At 43.7% G+C, this 24,194-nt stretch overlaps 1 protein-coding gene across 1 annotated transcript in view; it reads right to left on the minus strand.

Moving 5' to 3' along the window:
* Positions 1–12,884: 12,884 nt before the first annotated feature.
* GPC3 (glypican 3) overlaps positions 12,885–24,194 on the minus strand; it is a 3,264,744-nt gene continuing 3,253,434 nt past the window's right edge. The window contains exon 8 of the mRNA XM_085606673.1: positions 12,885–13,386. Coding sequence (XP_085462799.1) covers positions 13,202–13,386 — 185 coding nt within the window. The 3' untranslated portion in view covers positions 12,885–13,201. The remainder of the gene's footprint in view (positions 13,387–24,194) is intronic.

Below are 24,194 nucleotides of genomic sequence, written 5' to 3' on the forward strand. Positions count from 1 at the left end.
GTAGGGCTTTGCCCGTCCCCATCTAAAGAACTGAATACCCTCCTGTAGTGGGTCTGGAGCTAACGCCAGGGTCTTGTGCACTACAAAGACCTTTCTTTGAAGTCTCCTGACTTCAAAGGCCAAAATGTGTATGTGCTGGGCCTCTGACAGCATAATGAGAGAAACAGAAACACTTCTGGCCAGGAAGAAGAGCTATTGGACTGTCATGAGGGTCTGCCACTTTTCTGCGTGCTTTGCTATGTGGGTCTGATGTCTGCTGCTTCATGCCTGGGAGTGAGAGGAATGGTCTTTACTCGTGCATTCTAAAGTTTCCCAAAGGGCTTGAGTTGAGCTTACCTCCTGTTGAAAGCCTCAGGGTCATCAAAGAATTCACCTGCATCTTGTTAAAAGCACATGAGCTCCTCTGTTGTGATTCCTGACCTAGCAAGTGGGGCCAAACTCAGTCTTGGACCCCCGAAGCTGATACTGGAGCTGCAACCAAGAAAATGAAGCACTGTTTCCAAGCGTCACTTCGGGACTGGCACATCCCTGCGAAATCAAAGCATCGTTGCTGCCTGCACCAAACCTGTGATCCTCATTCACTGAGTGCATAACACAACGGCCACGACTTATAACACAAGCCCGATAGTGCCGCAGCACCTCCAAAGTACCGCCACTGAGTGAGTCTCGAGCACCGCTTCACCAAAGTCCGTGACACACCGCTCTGACGCAGCGCCTGTGACCTGGTGGTTCGACATCGACACCGAGGAATCAAGGCACCGAGCTGTGACATTAACGCATCATCGACACTGCATTTCCTTCAGGACCCGAGTTCTTGCACCTGCAAGTGATACATCACCTGCCCTGCGCCCCGCATCGCCCCTGTGCTTTTGTGGTTCAATGACCCAACACCGCCTCCAGGAACCAATGCATCACTTTGGTACAGTGACGTCTCACCTCCTTTGCACAATGCATCATCCTCAAGCACCAATGTGTCAACGACCTGCATAGCGGCAATGAACCGGTGCATCACCTGCCTTCACGACGCCTCTCCTCCTCTGCGCCTCACATCGTCTTTGACTTTGTGACACATTCAAGGTACTGTACCGGAGTCTGTGTGACTTCTCTAGCCGACCCGGGCTCCATCAAGGTTGGACTGAACTCGTGAATTTGTACCGGTCAAGCGCAACCAAATTCTGCTTTTGTTTTACTCGGATAAATATTTGCTATTTTTCTAAACTTGAGTTGAGTACTTTTGTAGTGTTGCCACTGTGTTACTGTGTGTGTGCCCAAATACTTTACAGATTGCCTATTTAGTTTAGCCTGACTGCTCTGCGTCAAGCTACTCGAGAGTGAGCACAGGCAAATTTAGTGTGTACTACACTTACCTTGACTAGAGTGTGGGTCCTTTCTTGGACAGGGTGCAAACCACTGCCAACTAAGTACCCCATGTCTAACATCGATGATCAGCGGTGAGGATTAGGACTTGTATTTGTGCATTACATACAGTAATTGGTGTACACTACTTCCATATAGCAGACTATTATGTACCAGCATACTATTTTCCTTTTTCTCTTTTGACAACCTTTTAAGTTTTTGCAATCATGACTCAATATGGGGAGCCATCAGCTGTACCTACAGATTTCAAGTTTGAGCAGGAGTGGTTGGAAACCTATTCTGTGTCACAGCTCAAAAAGTTCTACAGAGATATAAAGTGTTCTTTTAAAGGCCTCACTAAAAAGGAGGAGCTGCAAAAGGCGCAGAGGGCCTTGTTAGCAGTCAGGGGCACACCTGGGCACCCTGAAGATAAGGATGTTGTTGCGGTGGAAGTGGAACTGAACTTGCATCTGGAGGGGCTGGCAGAGCCAGAATTGCTTGTAGGGCAGAGTACCAGCCTGAATGGTGGAAGAGCCCCCTCCAGAGCTAGCAGTAGTGTTTAAACTCTGCTGCTGATAGGCAGGAAGAAAGGAAGCTCCAGGTGGAGATGGCAAAACTCAACGTGGACGGGGAAAAACAGAAATTGGCTGTGGAGGAAAGGAAGATGCTTTTAGCTCAAGAGCTGAGCTTGAAGGAGCTGGATTTGAAAGCAAACTCCAGTACAGATGGTGACAGCATTTCGCCATTACCCTCAGAAGGAAAGGTGCACATGCCCAACAGTCTGGTGCCTGATTATGGAGATGGAGAAGGCCTCTGAGATTGCTTTGCAGATGCACAGGACTCCAGAGAGGGATTGAGGTGCAGGTTTATAGAAGTATTTCACAGTGGAGGTCAGTAACACCTTATTTGCCCAAGGAGTTGATGACCAGGCAAGGTAGCGCACCATGAAGGCAGTTCTGGTCAGGAGGTATGGTCTGACCCCAGAAAACTTCATGAAAAAGTTAAGGGAAAATATGAAACTTTATCTTCAGACTTGAGTAGAGTGTGTTGATTCTTTCTGCAGAAAACTGGATGGTTAGATGTGAAGGGAAGTGAGATAATAGACTATCGGTGACTGTACAATTTGATTGCATGGGAGCACATGTTTAGTCTTTGTTGTCCAGAGCTGTGTCAGCACTTGGTTGATAGTAAGCTGACTGACTCCAGCAAGCTTCCTAAGGAAACATACCTCTGGCTCAGGCACCAGGGTCCAAAAGAAGTTGTATGTGGGAGACTCCACCAAGGATGGGCAGGCTCCTCAACAGAAGAAGGAGGGGGCACACATATAAAAACAGTTCTAAAAAGGGCCACAGACTAGTTCCCAGGATAAAAATTCCCAACCCCCTGTTGAGAAGAAGAGTTGGTTCCCTTCAGGAAAGCCTACAGGGAAGGGACCCCTGAAGTGTTTTGCCTGTAGTCAGGAAGGGTACTTCAAGGGGGATCCCAAGTGTCCCAGTGGGCACAGCCCCTACCAGTGAGCCAGCAGTGATTGCCAAGGTTCACTTTGAATGAGGAAAGAGGGTCTCAAGACCCTTGAGGGTAGCTCCGAGTCCATCCATGCCGGCGGATTGTCTGCTGAGCAATGACCTGGAGCTTACCACATGGAAGGAGGTGGAGCTTTGGTCGCACTTGGAGATGTTGGGATTGCCTGAGTGGGTGTGCCTGACCACACGGTCCATGGCAGCACGAGAGGGCGATCAGAAAGACTTGGAGCCAGAACGAGTGGAGCCAGAAAGAATGGCCAGGAAGAGAAATGGCAAGGGGCGGGAAACCCACCCCTGAACTTCCAACATTCTGGGAGGAGGCTGAATCTGAGTTGGACATCCTGGAACCTACAGAGGAAGATGTGGTCAAACTGAGAAACCTGCCTGAGCTGTCCCAGTGGCAGCAGGGTGGAGGTCCCTCCATGGAAGAGTTCTGCACAGAAGGAGTGCCCTTCTCTTGTGGGTCTTAGGAAGCATACCAAGGCCCAGGCAGCTGGTGACACCTCTGGAACTCAACTGATTTATTGGGAGAATGGCCTCCTGAATAGTGAGCCTAAGATTGCTGAGTCTGAGGCAACCCATGTGCTGATGGCACCCAAGTGCTTCAGGGCCTTCCTACTTAGCCTGGCTCATGATGTGCCTCTGGCAGGACATTCAGGGCAAGACAAGACCTTTGACAGGCTTGTCACCCACTTTTATTGGCCCCAAATGAGGAAGGCCTCAAATGCATTCTGTAGGTCCTGTCCTACCTGCCAGGCGACTGGCAAGACAGAGGGGAGATGTAAGACTCTCCTTCAACCGTTTTCTGTCGTGAGCACCCCGTTTGAGCGGGTGGGCATTGACATTGTGGGCCTCTGGATCCCAAGACGGCCATGGGCAACAGGGCCATCCTGGTCTTGGTGGAAGACCAGGACCATCCCTCTAAACACGGTGACTGTGCCCACCATGGCCAGGGCACTGATTGCGATCTTTACTCTTGTGGGTTTCCCCAAGGAGGTGGTATCTGACTGTAGTACCAACTTCATGTCTTTGTACATGAAGGCCATGTGGAAGGCATGGTGAGTTACCTATAAGTTCTCCACCTTTTATCACCCCAGCCCAATGGGTTGGTTGAAAGGTTCAACTGAACCCTGAATTACATGATTATGGGTCTCTCAGAGCCCATGAGGTGTAAGTGGGATGTCCTCTTGCCATGCCTTCTGTTTGCTTACAGGAAGGTACCGCAGAAGGGTGTTGGCTTCAGCCCTTTTAAACTTCTGTATTAGCACCCTGTGAGAGGACCTTTCAGTTTGGCGAAGGGGGGCTGGGAGCAAGCTCCCAAGAAGCCACCCCAGCATGTATTCGGTTACATGCTGGACTTCAGGAGCCAGACAGCCTGCTTCCGGAAACTGGCCTAGGAGAATCTGGAAGCTAGTCAAGAGAACATAAAACATTGGTATGACAACTCTGGTTGAGTTTCAGTCTGGTCAAAAGGTGTGGGTGATTGCTCCAGTAGAGCCCCATGCCCCACAAGACTTCAGGTCTGGCCCATTTGAGGTGAAGGAGCGCAGGAGTGACTTTACCTACCTGGTGGACTTGCAGACTCCTAGGAACCTCTTTGAGGGTTACCTGCGAACAACCTCAAACCACATTTTCAGAGGTCTGAGTTGACCATGCTCTTGGTCACTGATGATGGGGTGGAAGAGGAGAGTGAACAACTCCCCGACCTCCTGTCATCCAAAGAGCAGGATGGGTCAGTGGAGGGTGTGATCCTCTCCCCGACACTGACACTCGAGCAGCAAAGAGACTATCACCAGGTGTTGGTACAGTTTGCTCTGCTGTTTTCACTCACCCCAGGAGTTGCCCATTGTGCACTCATTACATTAACATTGTGGATGGCCTTCCAGTTAAGCACAAAACTTACAGGTTGTCTGACCAAGTGAGGAACATCATCAAAGAGTAAGCCTCTAAGCTACTGGAGTTAGGGGTTATTGAACCCTCCAACAGCCCTTGGCCCAGTCCTGTGTTTCTGTTCCCCAAGGTGACTCCCCTTTGTGTCACACTCGAACTCTGGTTCTGTGTCGATTACCGTGGGCTCAATGCAGTCATGAAGACTGATGCGTACCCCATCCCCAGAGCTCATGAGCTCATTGATCAACTTGGAGCTGCCAATTTCCTCAGCATGTTTGACTTAACGTCTGGGTAGTGGCAGATTGCCTTGACCGAAGGGGCACAAGAGAGGGCAGCATTCTCAATGCCAGAAGGGCACTTCCAGCTCTGTGTCATGCTCTTTGAGTTGAAGAACACCCCTGCCACCCTCCAGAGGTTGGTCAACAAGGTCCTGGCTGTGTTGGAGAACTTCAGTGTTGCCTATCTAGATGACATTGAGGTCTTCAGCTCTGGCTGGGGGGACCATTAGCACCACCTGAGGGAAGTGTTGAGGTCACAGAGCACAGGTCTCATTATCAAGGCCAGTAAGTGGCAGATAATTGGGACACCAAGTAGGGGGTGGCAAAGTGCAGACCCTACAACCAAAGATACCATTCTGGCTCGGGCACCCCACAGGACCCAGACCAAGGTGAGAGTCATCTGAGGTCTCACCAGTTACTGCAGATGATCTGGACAGAGGTGAGCCAGCCCACTTTTGACGTCCTGAAGGAATCCATGTGCACCGCGCCCGTGCTCAAGGCTCCTGATTTCTCCAAGGAACACACTACTGCTGATGGTCTTTCCAGGTTTTTCTGCCTTAGTCATGAGAACGCCTAGGAGGTTGGGTAGTTCTTCTCACTTTCTGCTCAAAAGGACATGTGTTGGACCTGGCATCATTTGGCGTAGTTTCCCCTGTCTTTTGCTTCTGGCCTCTTGTTTTTGATTGTGTGCAGGACTTCATTTTTGCTGATGTTTGGACTTTGGATACTTTGCCACTGCTGACCAGTGATAAAGTGATTGAGTGCTTGTGCTCTGTGCCTAAAATGTAATGCATTTGGGATCTCCATGATAGGCATATTTGATTTACCAGGAAGTCCCTGGTACAGTGCTCTACATGTGCCCATGAATTAAAATCAGACATTATCATTAAAGAGGGTTTTAAATTACAGTTCCATAGGCACCGAATGTGACATTCCTACATGCTCTCAATTGATAGTTACCACTTATTAAATGTAATAAGGGAACCCAATGTTATCCTGTGGGAGAGACAGGCCTCACAGTAGTCAAAAAGGAATTTAGAAGTTTTTTACTACCAGTACATGTAAAACTTAAAGGTACATGCCCAACTTTTCAAATACACTGCACCCTGCTCTATGGGCTATTTAGGGCCTTCCATAGGGGTGACTTATACGTATTATAAAGGAATGTTGAAGTCTGGCTAAAGGTTTGCATTGCCAAGTCAAATGGCAGTTTAAAACTGCACACACAGGCTGAAATGGCCTGAGACATGTTTAGGCTTCTTAAGTGGCTCCCACAATACGTGCTATAGGCCTACTAGTGGCCGTAATTTACAGACCCTGGGTACATGCAGAAACACTTTACTAGGAAATTACAAGTTATTTAAATGTGTCAATTGGGTGTAAGTTAATTTCACCATGTTTGATGGATGGAGCACACACACTTTAGCACTGGTTAGCAGTGGTAAAGTGCACAGAGTCATATGACCAACAAAATGAGATAAAAAATGGAGGAGTAAGGCAAAACGTTTAGGGGAAGACCACCCTAAGGCTGACTGGTCTAACAAAAGTAATCGTAAATAAAGAGAAAACCAAACAAGTACAATTTGAACTAATCCCTCCAGGACCATACAGATGGCAAAAACATGGCACATAACATAATATTTATATGACATAATATTTAGTGACTAAATATCATCCTGCAACATTATTTAGTGCAGGATAACAACTAAAATTAAAATTAGTTCACTGGGATAAGTATGGGAGGTAAGTGCAGTTTATTATTCTTAAAACTTTCTACCTTGATTGAAGAGATGTATATAGTACCAACGTAAGAATAATCAGTCCAAACATATTATATTTACCTACTCTGATGATAAAGTTGTAGTCAATATTCTCCACTAACTATTGTTGCAGAATGATATTCTGTATTTGATATTGCACAAAAACGCCAAAAAATTATAGCATATGAAAAGAAATGAACATTTGCGTCTTTAAAATTGAATAATGTGCTTTACCATAACTACATATGTGCTATAGGACCTATGTGTCTATAATTGTAAGCCTTACATTGTCTGCCTGAATCTTTCCCACAGGCCAACTAAAAAAAATCAGGGTGGAAGAACATCTCAAATACTCAAGTACATTCAACTTACATTTGTTCTCCTGACTCTGGAAAGTTAAAAACTACATATTTCCCCAATGTTTACTCACGTGTCATAACTATAACTAATAATGCAGACCTACCTATGTGCACCTTGATACGTTTACTAACCACATCACATCTACATACCTTACTCATTCACTGTTCAACTCACATGATGGATTCGCCAACACAGAAGAATGTTGGATCATCCTTGCCTTGGTTTAGGATATGTTGCAGTTGGAAGGACAAGACAAAACTAAGCAACTCTCCATATTTCATAGTTAGCACAACGATGTTGACATCAGAGATTACTTGAGACTCTCAATATTCCATATATTTCATATTAAGTTGAACCTTACAAATACAGTTTGGAACTGAAAAACTCACCAGGTTCTACATAAATTATACCTGGATGAACCTCACATGTTCTGTTAGGAACCGTGGAACTCCATAGGTTCCACATAAATCATATCTGGAGGAGCATCATAAATACTGTTGGCCATCAAGTAACCCATAGGTTCCACATTCATATCACGCTACATACGTAAAATAGCTGCTATTGTTCCGTCTCACATACTTACTCTGATATTGGAGTAAATGTGTCTGGTGATGTCTGTTAGTATGATTGTGACTGAGTATTTGAAGATGTGTTTTGGTGCGTGCACTACACTCTTTTCTAAAGCCTTTTATCGTTTGATTTGCCATATTTTGCGCTGTGCCTAGATAATAGTTAACTCTAAATCCTGCACTGCTCTGTATTGTTTGTCTTTCATTGCTTCTCTCCCACAGGACAACACAATTATCTATAGGCCTTACTTGACGTTCCACCAACATGCAGGTAATGCAGCGCATGCTGTGCGAATAGTAGGCCATCATCAAACCCTATGATACAGCATACAACAAACGAGTTAGTACACTGTAGACTAACCTTACAACACACACCCTACGCACATCCTTATGTCAGTATGCTATCATGAGACACCCAACTGCATTTCCCTCAAAATGAGACTCATTAAACAGCACCTGACTGATTACAACTATAATTTGCCTTTCCCGAACACAAAATGCTAGCCAGAGCCACATCAACATTATGCGCCTAAAACTCCACCAAAGCCATACAGTTAGCAAAGATGGCCTTAATACTAACTTCATCATAGCACCCCGTGGAAAAAGAGCATTGCATGATGCTACCTGGTGAACAATGTTTGTTTAGAAAAAAATCTGCACAAGCCAGGTTCTGGACAACCAGAACACCCATCAAGACATACTGCAGATACATTTATCTGGATTGAACTCACTTTATCCAACCTGGAGGACTAGTAAACTAGGCTTTGAATAAACAAATATCAATTTACCACATACAACCAAACAACTGCTACACATACACAACTGATCAACTTCAATCATAGAACTCTATAAAAACCCTATAAAAGTGTTTCCATTGGAGGATACTGTGAATCAAATTACAACTTGAAATTGAGAAATGCTTGGAGTCCAGTCCTTGGAGATGTTGTTCTCCTTGAGGCCAATGACTTCAACATGTTTTATGCCGCTATGAATTATGACACAGTTCTGTTTGCTCCTTATCTTCAATATGTTATCGTCTGGAAGACTGTAAATTAATCTCTGGATTTTGGAGCAGCAGGCAGAGCGGATTCTAAGATTATAACACTTTAACCGTACAATTATTTCCACATATCTTTGGTCCAAAATAATGTGGCTTACCATCAACTGATCCAGTTCAGAGGGTTGCAACCTGGTGGCACTCATCCTTGAACATGTCACAATGCGTGAGAAGAGACTGAGAATAATGCTAGCTTAGTGTGGAGAGACTCACAGGACTTGGAGGGTCCTTTCTTCACCAATAATTTCCTGCACATAATTTAACAACTCTTAAAAATCGTTGTGTTATTTAATAGCTTAGACTCTATGTTCAGGATCGGAACTTCCTAAAATCTAACATTCAACGTTAGTGCTGGCTAATACACAAAACAGCATAAACCAGGATAGTGACAAGTAGAAGAAGCGCGAGGACAAGCCAGAAAATTGGAGTATGTGCATGCTCGGACGTGAAAGAAGAGCTGTAAAAGGCCAAGATATTTCCTGATCAGTGAGAGTCGGGTGGGTCTGCAGCAGGCTGGAATGGCGCCGTAGTGGGCTTTGGACCAGAGCTGAGGTTCTGAGCAGAGTATCCCGAATGAAAAGTAGACTGCCGTAGCAGAGGTAAGAACGACAAAGGTCTGCCAGGTTTGTAGCACAACAGGGTAGAAAGAACTGTGTGAATGAGTTTAAAAATAAGGAAACTATTAAGGGAAATGGAGGGACGTATTAGGACAAGTGAGCTTCATGCAGTGCTGAGAGGTAGCTTTGCAGCACTGATTGGAAAGACAGATCTGTCACACTGCTTGTTTTCAGAAGTGATGAATACTGAGATATTAGCAGGTTCGGGCATGCCCACAGGAACATGGACAGATGGAGCAGTGCATGGAATAAAGATGCTTCTCTCACGTGCAAGTTACAAAGAGACAATATATACTCCTGAAGCTAACAGCTGACACTGAGCATAAGGGAGCAACCACAATTGACTGCATGCTGAGGACCCTTTAGCAGGATTCAGGAGCAGGCAGCACTGTTTCAGCTGTGCAGAAGAGCACCAAATGCGATGAGGCTCATAATAAATCCAACCGGAGGGCGTGGTGATATATATCTCAATCATCTTTCTCCAGAGTACATAGACGTGGAGTTCCAGAAACACATGATGAGCAGACTGCTCCCCAGACATCGTTGTCTGAGGTTCTAGATATGAGGACTCTATTATCTCTTTACTATGTTGATTACTGGAACAATGTTGATTGTTGTTGAATTTGCAATACATTTTGATTTACATACGAACCCAGAAGAAGCTCCTAGCAGCTATGTGATCTTGACCGAAACTCGTGTTGACTGGAAGAGCGTGATTTGCAATGGACTTTTTGCATCTCCTAATGATGAAGTGGGTTTCAGTTTGGGAACTAGTATGGTAGAAATTGATTTGGATTTCAGTAGGGGAGACTGTAAAGAGAAGTTTGCCATTGGAATTTTTAACTATCTCAATGATATTACGTAGTGTTCAAGTCGAAACCACAATCATGTATACGTCACTTTGTGAATACCAATAAATGTATAACCCCTTAGGTGTTCACCTCATGTCATGGAGCACTTGCCTGGGTTTACTCACTAGAACCCTTATTACACCATATGTGGGAAATGCGCATTGGTAATACCACACTCAGATTACTGTTACCCCACGGTACGGTATTTAGCCCACCATTAAGAGTTTTAGTGGGTGGAATAGGGAACAGCTGCTGTTACCGGTGGTTGCGCGCTGATTGTGGCATGCTTTTTCTCCTTCGACTTCTCTTTTCCATGTAGAAACTAACTCAGAAAATTCAAAGCTGCAGGATTTCCTGTACAACCCATGACCACAGTTCGGCTGATTACTCCTGGGACTGACTGAATCAGAATTTATGAGGAAGTTGTAATAGAGGCCTATGTGTTATTTCTAACCTCGGAAACAATGTGCATTTCCTGCACATTGTCTGCACTTGTAAGTGATATCTCTGTACGCAAAAATACTCCTACCCTGCCTCGGTACATTAGGACTGTATAATTCTGAATGAAATGTTGTTGACTTTCTCATGCATTATTCACAGCATGGAAAAGGCTTTGTATATGGGCCTCTATATTTGCACGGATTGTGAATAAAATATGACACATAAGCCATCATTCTGACTTGCAGGGAAATACCGGTAATTAAAATCATAACTGTGTAGTGTCACCAACATCTTACCTAAGGGCAATACTGAAAGAGTGCTTTTTACTCAATAACCTTCTTCTAAATTATACTTCAAAATTAAGTGGTAACTGGCCAGCATGTTCCTGCAACCTAACCCCTGATGTGACTGCCTCCACTTCATTTTGGATGTGTTACGTGTATTTATCCACGCCGCTACGACACACAATGACTCGTTTACCTTATAAAAAGTTCCTCCACGTTGGTCTCTATAAACGACCAACCATTCTTATGTCTTATATACTGAAGAAGACTGATCTCTTCAGTGGTGTTTGTGGTTGACATGTTATCCTGCTCTGGCACGTTAAATAAAGCATCCACAATAAGTGGCAATCTTGCACGTCTGCTTGGAAATTTAAGCTATAAGATATTACAGAACAATATGGTAATTAGATTTTTTTTAGGTAAATCAAGTCACATACTTTTTATTTGCTTCCTATTCAAACATTGACAGTCAATTTCCACATTTCCAGCATCCTTTCCAGCTAATTAAATATGTGTTTTTCTTTTGTTTTCCAGAAGTTACCCAAAGCCCACGAGACAACCACGAGCTTACTTGTTTTTAGTACGTGTTATTGATATCTGCTCGTAATAAAATTAATTTAACAATAAAAATGTAATACTAAGGAAGTAACTGGCACATGCATCAACAATGCCATTTGCGATTTCTTATTAGCGAAAAATAAGGATTCGCTAATAAGGAATAGCAAAAGGCTATGCATGTAGAAATCGCTTAAAAAATAGCGATTTCTAAACATTCCTTAATTGCGAGTCGCAAATTGCGAGTCGCAATTAAGGAATACCTCCCAATTCATTCCTATGGGCCGAATGGGAAGAAAATCTCAATTAGAGAATCGCAAATTGCTCATTCAATTTCAAGGGTGCCAGTGTGTCAAGGACACTCTGTTGCACCCCTGGAATCTGCATATGAGTCCATCTTGCACACACACATGCCCCAAGGGTATGTGTGTGTGTAAAATGGAACTTTGAAAAATGCCCTTTAGTGCATTTTTCAAAGTTTTTGCAAATTACCATGAAGTTCAACTTCATGGTAATTTTCTCCCCCTATTAGCGAAATCGCAATTTTTTTTACTTTAATGCACTGTATTTAAGGAATCTCAATTTGATATTCCTTAAATGCAATCGCAATTTAAATGATCTCAATTTAGAGATTACTTAAATTGCAAAAATCTTGTTGTTCAAATGTTTGCAGAATTTCTCTCTTATATTTTGTGTAGTTTTCCTACAAACAATGTCATGGTCCTGAAAAAGAACCCCAAGAGCAAGATTCACACAGCCATTTGTGAGAGTAATACTTACCCACCCGAAAGCCTTAATATAAGAGTGCACGGTAATCACAAAAAGCTGATCTTTTACTAGTAAATCCTTGTTGCCATTTGATAAATTTACTCTGCGGTGTTTTGTCGCATATGGCAATTCACAAACGGTTGGTTCCCTGAGGCATGTCTTGAAACCTACGTCTGTTGCCATACATTCCCTGGGACCCTGATGTTTCAGCGGGCTTCCAAATGTGTTTTATGTTGTGTGCACTGGTTGCATTCTGCATAACACATGTTAGGGAGAATGATAGATATGATAGAGACCAACTCCTGCACATAATTGGCGTGCAATTGGTATTGGTTAAAAAGAGAAGCAAAGGAGTGGATTGGCAAATGCGACATTCCATAGAAAGGGAGAACACATGTTTTAACATAAGCCAATTAGAACCCAGACAGGTGGCTGCGCTGGGCAACTCGAGATAGGAATACAACTAAGCTGTACAACCATACATTGGTAAAGAAACATTGTTTAATGGGAAATTAATTGCATAAAAATATGTAACATAATACATAATACAAGCCAATGTAGAATGCCAATTACATTTTATTCCTTTTATGTACAAGTGAAATTGTACCATTTCATGCATGCAATGCTGAATATATTCCTGCTTATACCAATGAACAACTTATGCTGATATGAAAATAATTTTATTTTATCATTTAAAGTATTCATAAACTCTTAAAAAACACAATTTATAATAACGCTCATGTTCTCTGTTCACTCCTTTTCCTCCAAGAAATCAGCTGAACTTAAAAAAACATCAGTATCATACAGTATAATTTTTAAATAACCGTTACTTGTTATATTTTCATATAAATTAAAATGTCACATTCTCAATGTCCTGCACGTTTTACATCAGTCAGTGATAGAAAATATGAAAAACCTGCATAGAAAGACTTAAACAACCAATCAGATTGACAGCTGCAGCACTTTCTGGACGATTTCCTGAGGCTAAGTTCTTTACTGGAACACCATCTTTCATGTGTGTATTAAGCAGATGCTTATTAAAAGAGATATCATCCACATCCAGGTCAAAGGTTAACTCTGAAAAACAAAGAGGAAAGAAAGTTATTGGTGAAGTAGAATAATCACAGCCTTCTATAATTATACACATCAAAGATAAATTAATCTCACAAGATTAAACAATTGGGTCAGTTTTAGGTATACACCAGTTGTAAGTCAAATGGGCCTGTGCGCTGCCACAACTCTCACCTTAAGCCTAAATATAGACAAAGCATTTCCCGCCTCTGTTGTTTGTATGCACTCTTCTGCCCTGGCCTTCATTTGATGACAGACAGAGTTTAGTTCATTTGTATATGGAACAGTCCCACTCAATTAAAGACACTCCCTTACTACTAGGCTACACCATGGCAAGTATTACAGAAACGTTGCACAAGTACAGAAAAGAACAGGGAAAATCAATGTACACCATTACTGATACTTGTGTAACATGGATTGAAGCAAACAGTATTTACAAAGAGCCAGGACAAACATGCCACAAACGCAATTCTCATTACTCATTTAAAATTGTTTATTTGTGAGGGGTTACACGTGGTTTCACTGTCCTCTTCAGGGCTTGACTTGGTGCTAAAATTTTCTGATACGATGGACTGACCCAAATCCATTTGCCGTATTCAGTATCGCGAAGTACCAACAATTGTACAAACGGGTTTCCCTATTTTTTGCACCAGGCCAAATGTTTTCAATTATAGCTCCAGTAGTGGACGCTCATAGAGTAGGGCACGGGATATGTTTATGCAGCTTTGTTCAACAGGTGCCCTTTATGAATTACAGCCCTGTACATTTAATCAACAATAGCCAAGGAATGGAAAACATACGGTAAATGAACTACTGTACATTATACATTTAAAGTTGGTTTATGCAAATAGTTCAACTGTTTATCTTTGAAAGTAATATTTAAATAGATTAAAAACAGAAATGTTTTCATGGCTGGCTATGTAAGATGAACAACTCCGAAGGAAAGAAGGAGCAGGTGTACAGTCAAAATTATGAGAATTATAAATGATCAAGATTTCTCCTTTTTTGTGGTTCCCATTTCCCACTTTGAGTTGGAAATTATAGAAACCAAAACCTGCAAAAGTAGAATCATTGAGGATCACAATCTAAATAGTAAAACAATTAATATATAGAAAGGTCTCCATAAAGTCACTACAAAGTTATGTGCATTCGGAACACTCTCACAACAGTCTGCTACAAAAGCATACCATAACAAAGACATCACGTCATCAAAACTGTCTAGGAACATGTTAAGGTATTATGGTAAGGTATAGGGGTAAAAGTAGGGTCAGACTAAGAGATGGGTTAGGCTTGGCATTCAGCTCAATTTTCCGTTAGGTATACATTTAGGTTTAGGCTTTTGGCTAGAGCTAGGACTTGTTTTAGGCTCATGGGCAGGTTTAGAGTTTGCTTTAGACTTGGATAAAACACTGTTTAGGATTAGAGTTAGAGTGGAGAATAACATTTGGGTTAGGATAAGGATTTAAGTAAGGGATAAGTATTAAAATAAACACAGTGGTAGTTGCTGAACTTTGAAACTATTATGGAGTAATTAACCATCTACAATACCATAAATTACTCCAAGACAATGAAGAGAGCTCAAATTTTCCTCAGGAAAGTTTGAGAAATTCTCTACTAGGACATATTTGGTGCAGAATGATGTATTTTATGAGGAAACTTTAAAACAAATAGTCCAAAAGTCATTTGTTTTACAGTCGTTTCTGACGGGGCACTCTTGAACATTACAATACATTCATGGTTTGTCAGGTAATCCCAACCATCCTCATCGTTGCTGGGAGGTTCACTCACAAGGAAATGTTTAGCACAGTTTCCTTAGACATGGTTAAAAATCTATTGGATTACAGACGGTTCATATTTTCTGGCTATGACCTTTGACTTGGCTTCCTAAAATTAGGCAATTCGGCCTGCCACCTTCTTTTATCTTTCATTCGTGTTCCTTTCAGGTAGGTGCTCAGTCATGTGATGTGACTGTGAACTGCAATTGGCAGAATGGGACATTTAAAGTTTCATCGATCTCTCAAGCCAAGGCCATGGACAACAAAGTTATCCCTCACGTAAGAACAATCTTGCGATCATGGGGTCAAGAGCTGTTACTCACTGAACTTGCAGATCGTCAGGCTCTAGAAAAAGGTTTTCATTCCTTGAAAACTGATGTTAGTTCCTTTCCTCAGTTTGTTGGGGAGCGAGTTCCCTACAGTAACACCCTGGGACGACACATTATTTTTACCCCATGTAGTTCAATGACGGGGAGAATCAGCAGTGAGAAGATGCAATAGACAGTGCAAGATTGTTATAGAGCTGTAACTGCTGGGTAGAACAAGCATTGGTAAATTAATTAGGTGTCGCCTATTGGGTTAATAATAGGACGTGTGGGAGCAGTGTACGAGTGCAGGGTGAATGGTGTGAGTGCTCTCTGTGCAGGGTGAGTGGTGCATGAATGAATGCTTATAAGTGTCTGGGTGCATGGTGAAAGTGCCTCTAGCATGGTGATTTATGTATGTTCAGTGCAGAATTAGAATTGTGTGGGTGTACAGGATGTGTGAGTGCACAAGGGTGTGTGATGGCATTTTACTCCGGTCTTGCTGAATTGCATGACTTAGCTAGCTGATGATTTTGATATATTGACTTGTATATGTTTGATAGAAAAATGTATTTTCGGAGTAAATGTATTTGGCTGACTGAGGAGGGGGTTAACATTGCCTCGTAAATTACTATTTCACCGGGAAGTCGTTTTCTTTTGGGAGAAATGCTGGATGATACACACTTTGCGCTAATTGACCCTTTCTAAATATAATGGATGGCTATATGAGGACATTATGTTTCTGGTGATTGTACTACTTCTAGTGATTGAGCCGACACACAATGCGTGTCCCCACGTGCTGTGATAGATACAATAACCTCACTAAGTACCTGAAAGATGTGCTCATCGGATTAGGCAGAGTAGCCAGGGTTCCCGCCCAGGGATTGCAGAAGGGACGGCCGGAGACAGGCGCACACCTCGAGCGTGTAATAGGGCACCTGATGTGTTGTGCTGTTCATGCTGAACGCGTTTGTACTTCCAGTGGTAGCATCAACATACAATGCGGGTATCCACATGCTATGATAGACTCAATAACCCCACTTAATAACTGAAAGATGTGCTACTCCGATGTAGCCGCGTGGCCAAGGTTCCCGCCCAGGGATTGCAGAACGGACGAAGGAGGCAGGCGCTCACCTCTGGCTTTTAATAGGGCACCTGATGTGTTTTACTATTCATGCTGGACATGTCTGCACACATTGGAAATAAATGAACAGAAAGCAGTCCCTCTGCTTGCAAGAACTGTAGGAGTTGCTCTTACTAGAACAATGAGGCAAGGAAACAAACGACGACAGAGAAAGCATCCGTGAGGAGGGAAGAGGAGCAAGTACTGAGGTGGATGCCTGCCGTGCCCCGGGGGAGGGCGGAGGGCATGCGAGGATGAGCCCACTCAAGGGAGTCCCTGCTTGGGCTCCAGGGCACTAAGTAGTGCCTGCTTTCTCCAGAGCGTGGAGAAGGTATACAAGGCGCTAAGGATCTCAGGGAGATAATAGCAGCGCGCTGAGCCCACCGCACCGGGGCAGGGCTGTAACTTTAAAGCAAGGGTGTGGCTCTTGTTTTTAATTTGTTTCACGATCAGTGCTTGAGACGCTTTAATGAAGTTCCACCAAAGCGGATGAGCACAGTACTTTGCAGATGGGAAACTGATAAGAGAAACAGACACAGAAGAACAGGAGATAGAACACCTACTACCAATTGAAACAAGGAAAAGTAAAGTGAAAAGCCCAAGGATCAATACAACATGAAGGTGCAATGTAAGTCCCTTTTAAGATATATTTAATACAATAGATTTCACAAGCACAGCACAAGTGCTGTGCAGGCGAAACCTAAAAAGGGGGAAAGGGGAATAGAAAATATGATGTATCATACAGGTAGTTTTAAAGACCACAATCTTCAAAGTCATTTTTAAACATTCCAGAAATGATTCAAACTATTTCAGGCCTAACAGCACTTTAGCAGTGGAATTCTAAATATGTTGCAGCCTATGCATGGCTTTTTTAGGTTGATAAATACGATTACAGAAATCAAGTTGAGACTGCATGAATGCATTGGTGACCAAGAACTTACGAGAGAAATTAAGAACAATGGCAATAGGATCCTGGGATTGGAAAAACATATTAAAGTTATGGCAGAAGTTTAGGGGGGCTTATAAACATTGGGGACCTTTACAACATTAAGGCTTCAAATAAACACAGAGGTAATGAGTGGAATGCTTGCAAAAGTCTCAGCTTCTGACCATTGCTTGGTGCCACATTCCCGTGACTCGTTTTAGCTCACTATGCCACTTTACACAGTTACGAGATATATGCAAATCAGCCTTGGTCTTGTTTCAGTTGGAACAGTCCAGTCCAAACTGCCAGGCCAAGTCCCGTTCAAACAGGAACACGTGTAACCCAAGGCCAGGTCTGGCATTATTATGCCTCATCAGGGAGATATAGCTCGAGTCCTTTACCATGGTGAGCATGGAACCTACATTAACCAATTCTGGCCACACGTAGGTTGTCGCACTAATGAAAACACAATGTGATGGCTGGAATGTGGGTCTCAGCAACTGGCAATCACCTGGGATACATTAGAGTACATTTTTCCCTCCTCCCTCAAACTTCAGGCAGATACTAACTAACCACTGCAGATCAGCCATAGTTCGGCTCAAATGGGAACAAGGAAACCGAAACCAATCTGGAGTTACTCGTGTTTCAGTCAGGAGAGGGCCTGGATGTGCAATGTGAACTGAACTGCTCCTGACTATAGACTGATTTTTATTTGCCTGGACTTGTTTATAGTGTCACGAAGGGCAAACAATTATGTACTTGGGTGCAGGTCGAGCAATCATCAGTGTCTGGGATTAATGCAAGCATTCCTTCGATTGCTTCTTTTTTAAGGTTTCTGATTATTGCTGAAGTAACACAACATGTTCCCATAGATGAGTGGCCAGACAGGAGGGTTCCACAATAGAAGAGACATTTTGTAGTAAACAGAATCTCTTACTTGAGGATTAGTGAATTCAACCACCAATGTGTTGCCTCCAAAGCCCTGGGGCACAAATCTAATAAAGGTCCTATTCATTTTTGATGCTCCACAAAATCTGAGTATTATTTACATACATGTAAATGGACACGTTTAATTCAGGAGCAGATGTGCCATTTAAATATTGGTTAAGCAGAGAGGATAGAAAAGACCCCTATGGTATACACCCTGGTACTGACTTTGTGGGTAAGTGAGATGAGCCAAGTCTATCGTCTGACTATCGGAAAAGGCTCAACTCACTTTGCGTTCTATCTCTAATTTGCAGGCAACTGTTGTAGGAAAATGCTATGAGTGAAGCGGTTCAATGCTGCTGATGGGTCAAGAAGTATCAGGTTTGTGACATGGCCATCATCCTCAAATTTCCTGCAATCATTAAAGATCAAAGTTACTACCACATCTGCACTGTAGATTAGGACTACCATATGCACGGGCCAGTATAAAACCAGGGGTTGGACCCCTAAATGTCAAAAGGAGTCAACATTATGCCTGGGGTGGGCATACATTATGACTAGGTGGGCCACGATGTGCCTGTGCCACAATCATGTCAACGGTGGGCCATCTTTACTTCAAGAAAATATGCCACAATATATACCAGAAGTATACAAAAACGTGATGGATAGAATTCAGGTCCACCTGTATCTTGCACACCAATCCGCCTCAGTTGGGGTCCAGTCATATGCAATTCAGTCCTGACCCTGCTCCATTAGGAACAATCCAACCTGAGCTGTCATGGTTTGGGATGTGGCTCTGAGAAATTACTAAAGGCTGATATTAATTCAAGCGTTCCAACCATCACTTTTTGGTATACTTCAGTGTGACAACCTAAGTGCGATGGGTATGGCCAGAAGTGGATCCCATGCTCACTGTGCCACTGGAACCAAACTGCACCTAACTGATGAACTCCAATCAGGGCAAATAGTCTTGGTTTGCTTGTGTATCTGTTCTGGGAGGACCTGGCCTGGTAGTTTGAGCAGGACTATTATTATTGAAGCAGACTTAAGACAGATTTATATATGCATGGGTCCTAATTAAGGTGGCATGGTGTGCAAAATAAAGATGTATAGGGATGTGGCACTGAGTAATTACCAGATATTGAGATTCAAGCATTCCACCCATTACTTTTTTGTATACTTCAGTGCGAGGCCCCGAGTATGATGCACATGCCCAGACGTGGGTCCCATGTTCAGTGTGCCACAGGAACCAATATGCACCTGACTGATTAGCCACAGGTGGGTGAAACCAGGCTTGGTTTGCTTGTGTTCCTGTTCAGGTTGGCCTGGCCTGGCTGTTCAGGTTTGACTATTCCTATTGGAGCCAGTTCCCACCTGATTGCATATGGCTGGGTCCAAACTGAGGTGGTGTTGTGTGCAAAGTAACGATGTATTGGGATGTGGCATGAGTAATTACCAGTGGCTGAGATTCATTAAAGCATTCCGTACAGCACGTTTTTTGTATACCCCAACATATGCCAAATTCAACTCTACAATGTCAAGGATACCAATATCCAAAGGCATTTATTATGCCAGGAGTGTGTCACAGTAGACCAGAGGCACCTTTAAATCAAGGAGGGCCACAATATGTTAGGGTCACCATTATAACACAGGTGGCCTCCAATATATTAATTATGGACACAATGTGCAAAGATCACCATTATGCTGGGCCTCAGCTTCTCTCATCAAATAAGTATACCGGTATATATCCATGTACACAGACAAACACACTTGCCTATAGTCCCATGTCAAGTGGGCTTCACCTCACAGTTTGGGATGAACTGTTCCCATGAGGAGCAGGGTCTGTACTGATTTGCATAGGGCAGGACATTGTCTCGAGTGGCACAGTGGGTGAAAAACGATTGGCTGGAATGCTACCCCGAGCAACTGCCAGTGGTTAGACTATTTGCTAGCATTCCTCTCATCACCTTTTGTGTGTATTATGGTACACTTATGAGACATGATTCATAGCTCAGGGATTGCCCAACAGTTAATATGTCTAAGAATCAGGGGCTACAAAGTTTAAATAAGCTTTGGTACGTGTTACTCGACAGGCAACCATCAGTCTGTCGCAGTTTCCAGGACACCTACCAGTACAAATGTCGAGTTAATCCCTTGCCTATGAGCATACTGTACTCTCTCTTTACTACTTTGAAGAGGACCCACAACAAATGTCTTAATGTTTTTCTCTTCAAATTCCCTAGCTATCCACCATACAATTCTTCGTACGTAGGCACCCTTGATTACTGTTAATTGAAATTGAAGTCACAGAACCTCTCCAAATACTTTTTGGCACCATGATGATACATCCCCTGCTTTCTTCAAAGCATCCGAGATATAGCCCTGAGATGCTTACAGTCTGGATGATGACACTTGAATTAAAATTTCTGGGTTGAAATGCTGACTTAGCATTAGTGGCTCTATGAGGTATTCAGGAGATAGACACCCTAACAGCACAACAAGACTTTGTTGGATTCAGTCATTTCGGAAACCCTCATGCCTCTTGATGTTTTTTATGTGGGTCTAACACCTTTTCAAATTTATTTACTTCGCTTTTCATATACGTGTTTTACACCTTTCTGCTCCGAGCAATGTGCCATTCACATGCCATTTTTGTGCTGGTATAGATGACAAAATGTATGACTGTAAGACTTAATTGTAATCTTTTTTTTTTGTCTGTGCCTTTTTTTGCAAGCATCATTGATGGAACTTTGCCAAGTAAGTGTGGCACTTGAGTGGGTCTTGTACATTAACAGCAATCTAAGTATCCTTGCTTTCAGAGCTTAACACTAAGATAATTTGACCTCATTAACTTTGTGTTAACCTATGCCCTAGTGGTTCTCATAGAATGTAGAGCCTATTGCTGTAATAGATGTGCATGCTTTTATTTCTCTAATATTTTTCTGGATAATGGCTCCAGCTCTGTATCTGTAGTACAGTTTATGACATTACATATTGACATGGGGCCTGGCAGCGATGGAGCAGTACACAGCCTGATCAAGCACCACGGGGTTTGGGGCATTAGACCTGTGGCCACCTGGGGGCTTGCTGATGGGCATAGGTTGTCCTGACACCAGAGCTCCTTACAGGGCTCACACAATTGACTAAGGCTCCCCTGCCGGCTGTAGGGGCTTGCCCTGCCTCGTCTGATACTCTCTGCCCCTCATTATTGCCTAGGAAACCGAATGCCACCCACACAATTGGCAGGGACCAGCGGTACCCGGAGGAGGGTGCAGCTGGACCCGTGGCTGGGCTTTGCAAGCTACCTGAGGGATGCATACCCTCCCCCCCCACCTCTGCGGCTGCCTCCCCAGACTCTGTCAAACTGGACACCATCTAGGCTGCCATTGGCTTCATCCGTGATATACTGGAGAGTAAAATAGATACCCTAACAGTTGATCTAGACCTACTTCACAATGACCATAAGATAAAGGACGAATGCATGCTAAAGGTGGATGCAGCAGTAGCTTATCTAGCCCTTGAGGCGTCCACCTTCAAACAACACCACACAGACATGAAGGACATGGTGCAAGAGTTGGGTTCCAGGGTGGAGGACTAGGAGGGATGCGCTTGGCACAACAGCATTTGCTTAGTGGGTTTACCTGAAAAGATTGAAGGGTCCTCAATGATATTGTTTCTTGAAAATTGATTATATATTGCAGCAGGCATGAGTGGCGGGATCCTACACCATAAAAAAACAGATAAGTATCCATATTCCCTGATTTCACTGATGCAGTTCAAAGATAGGACGTGATTAAGAGAATGTGGATAGGAAGGCTGCATGTTCCACTAATTCAGGTGAGGTGTGGGACTGGGTGGACAGATATGATGGGTGGCCTGGAGGGCCCGAGCGATCCCCCCACCAGGCCGCCAAAACGTAAGAGTATGCAATCAAAGTGACGTACGGGAATCCACCTGACCCGCTGCAGGTACAAAATGGGATGAAGCAGGCGGTGGCAGTCGTTGCCACTGTGGCATTAAGAAATGCTGAGGCTACCATGGACCAGACAGGAGAGTTGAGTGAAGAGTCATGCCTGAATCCCAGAGCATGGAACATTCAGACAGTAATCGGGTCTTACCTGTGATGACTCTGGGCTCGGCCGATGACCTCCTCAGACAGAAATGCCTATCAGCTATCCTTGGTTGAAGTAGCTGCTTGCTTGGGTGGCAATGTGTCCTTTCTTTGGGTTTTCTGGAGTCTTTGGAGTGGCCTGGGAAGAGATGTATCAGGTGTGGGCTCCCAAAGAATGCACTGGACTTCCCCCACCTCACCAGCGCTTTCTGGAGTGAGATGGGTTCGGCCTGCTCTGGTAGTGCACTATTATGCAAGTTCTGCCATAGTTTGGGAGGGGTACAGCTGGCGCTCAGTCTTGAGAAGGGTTTGTTGAGGGTTGTTGTACACATATTTTTGTTGTTTTCTGTTCTTGTTGCCGGGTTGGATGTCTCACAGGGTGTGGGGTAGGCCGGGTGAGCACCAGATTTTTGCCCGATGACTATAGCCTTTACTACTAAGGGCTGCCTAAAATTACTGACTTGGAATGTCTGGGGCCTCCACTGCCCCGACAAGAGATATAATGTATAGTCCTATATTAAGAGGCAGGAGCGCATATTGAGATGGGCGTACATTGCAATGTTACAGGAAACGCATCTAACTCTGAGGTTCAGGCTCTCCAGAAAGGATGGCAGGGTTTGGTTTACCATATATGGTATTCTTCTTTGGAACAGTTTGGGGGTTATCTGGATTAGGCCAAGCATCCCGTTTCAGCCCAACGTTCAGCACATAGATCCAGAAGGGCGATATGTTATGGTAGGAGGCAGTATATAGGACAAAGATTTTGCATAGGTGAAAATGTATGCACCTAACATGGATCAGATGGTGTTGGTGGATGGCTTGGCCCCTCATCTTGCTGATTTCAAAGAATACCCTAGAGTGGTTGAGGGAGACTTCAACTCCGTTATAGATGTGGAGCAGGATAGGTCGCTCCTCCCCGGGCGCAGCCTCAACACCATTGATCGAATGGGAAGTGTTCATGGTGGTGGTCATAGGGCATTGTATAGCAGGCACAGTTGGTATAAGAGCGCATTGGCACAGGGACCTTAGTACTAAGGAAAAACATCTAAAATCACTTAAGCAGGACTCCCTGCATGGCCTGTGGGTCCAGGACGAGCTCTAGGAGCCGAAAGAACATCTCTTGGAGTTTTTTGAGCATCATAAGGACTACGATTAAAAACAATGTTTCGCCAGGGTGCGTGATGAAGGGAACAAGGCTTGGAGGTTATTAACTTGTCTTATCAAACCCGACAGGTCTCCAACCCCCATATTGGGTATCTGAGATGAGACTATCATCTTGATGCACTCACAAAAGGTAATCATTGACCTCTTCAGAATGTACTATGATAAGCTCTGTTCTCTGCTGGAGTGCCCTGATGCTGTGAGTATTAGTGGGAATGTTAGTGCGGCCATTTCCACTAGGTTGCCCCAGGATGAGCCTGGGTTCTGAAAATGTTGGTATAGTAAGACCGGGCAAGGTGCCAGGAATGGACTGGTTGTCTATTGAGTTTTATGCATGCTTTTTGGATGTGTTAGCACCCAAACTCACAACAGTATTTAATGAAGCTTGCTGACAGGGTAGCCTTCCCCCAAATGAGGGAGGCACTGATTGTCTCTCTTTCCAAAAAGGGAACAGCCCCACATATGTCTCTTGCTACAGGCCCTTGTT

The sequence above is a fragment of the Triturus cristatus genome, chromosome 5_2, assembly GCF_964204655.1.
Source record: "Triturus cristatus chromosome 5_2, aTriCri1.1, whole genome shotgun sequence".
Taxonomy (NCBI): domain Eukaryota; kingdom Metazoa; phylum Chordata; class Amphibia; order Caudata; family Salamandridae; genus Triturus; species Triturus cristatus.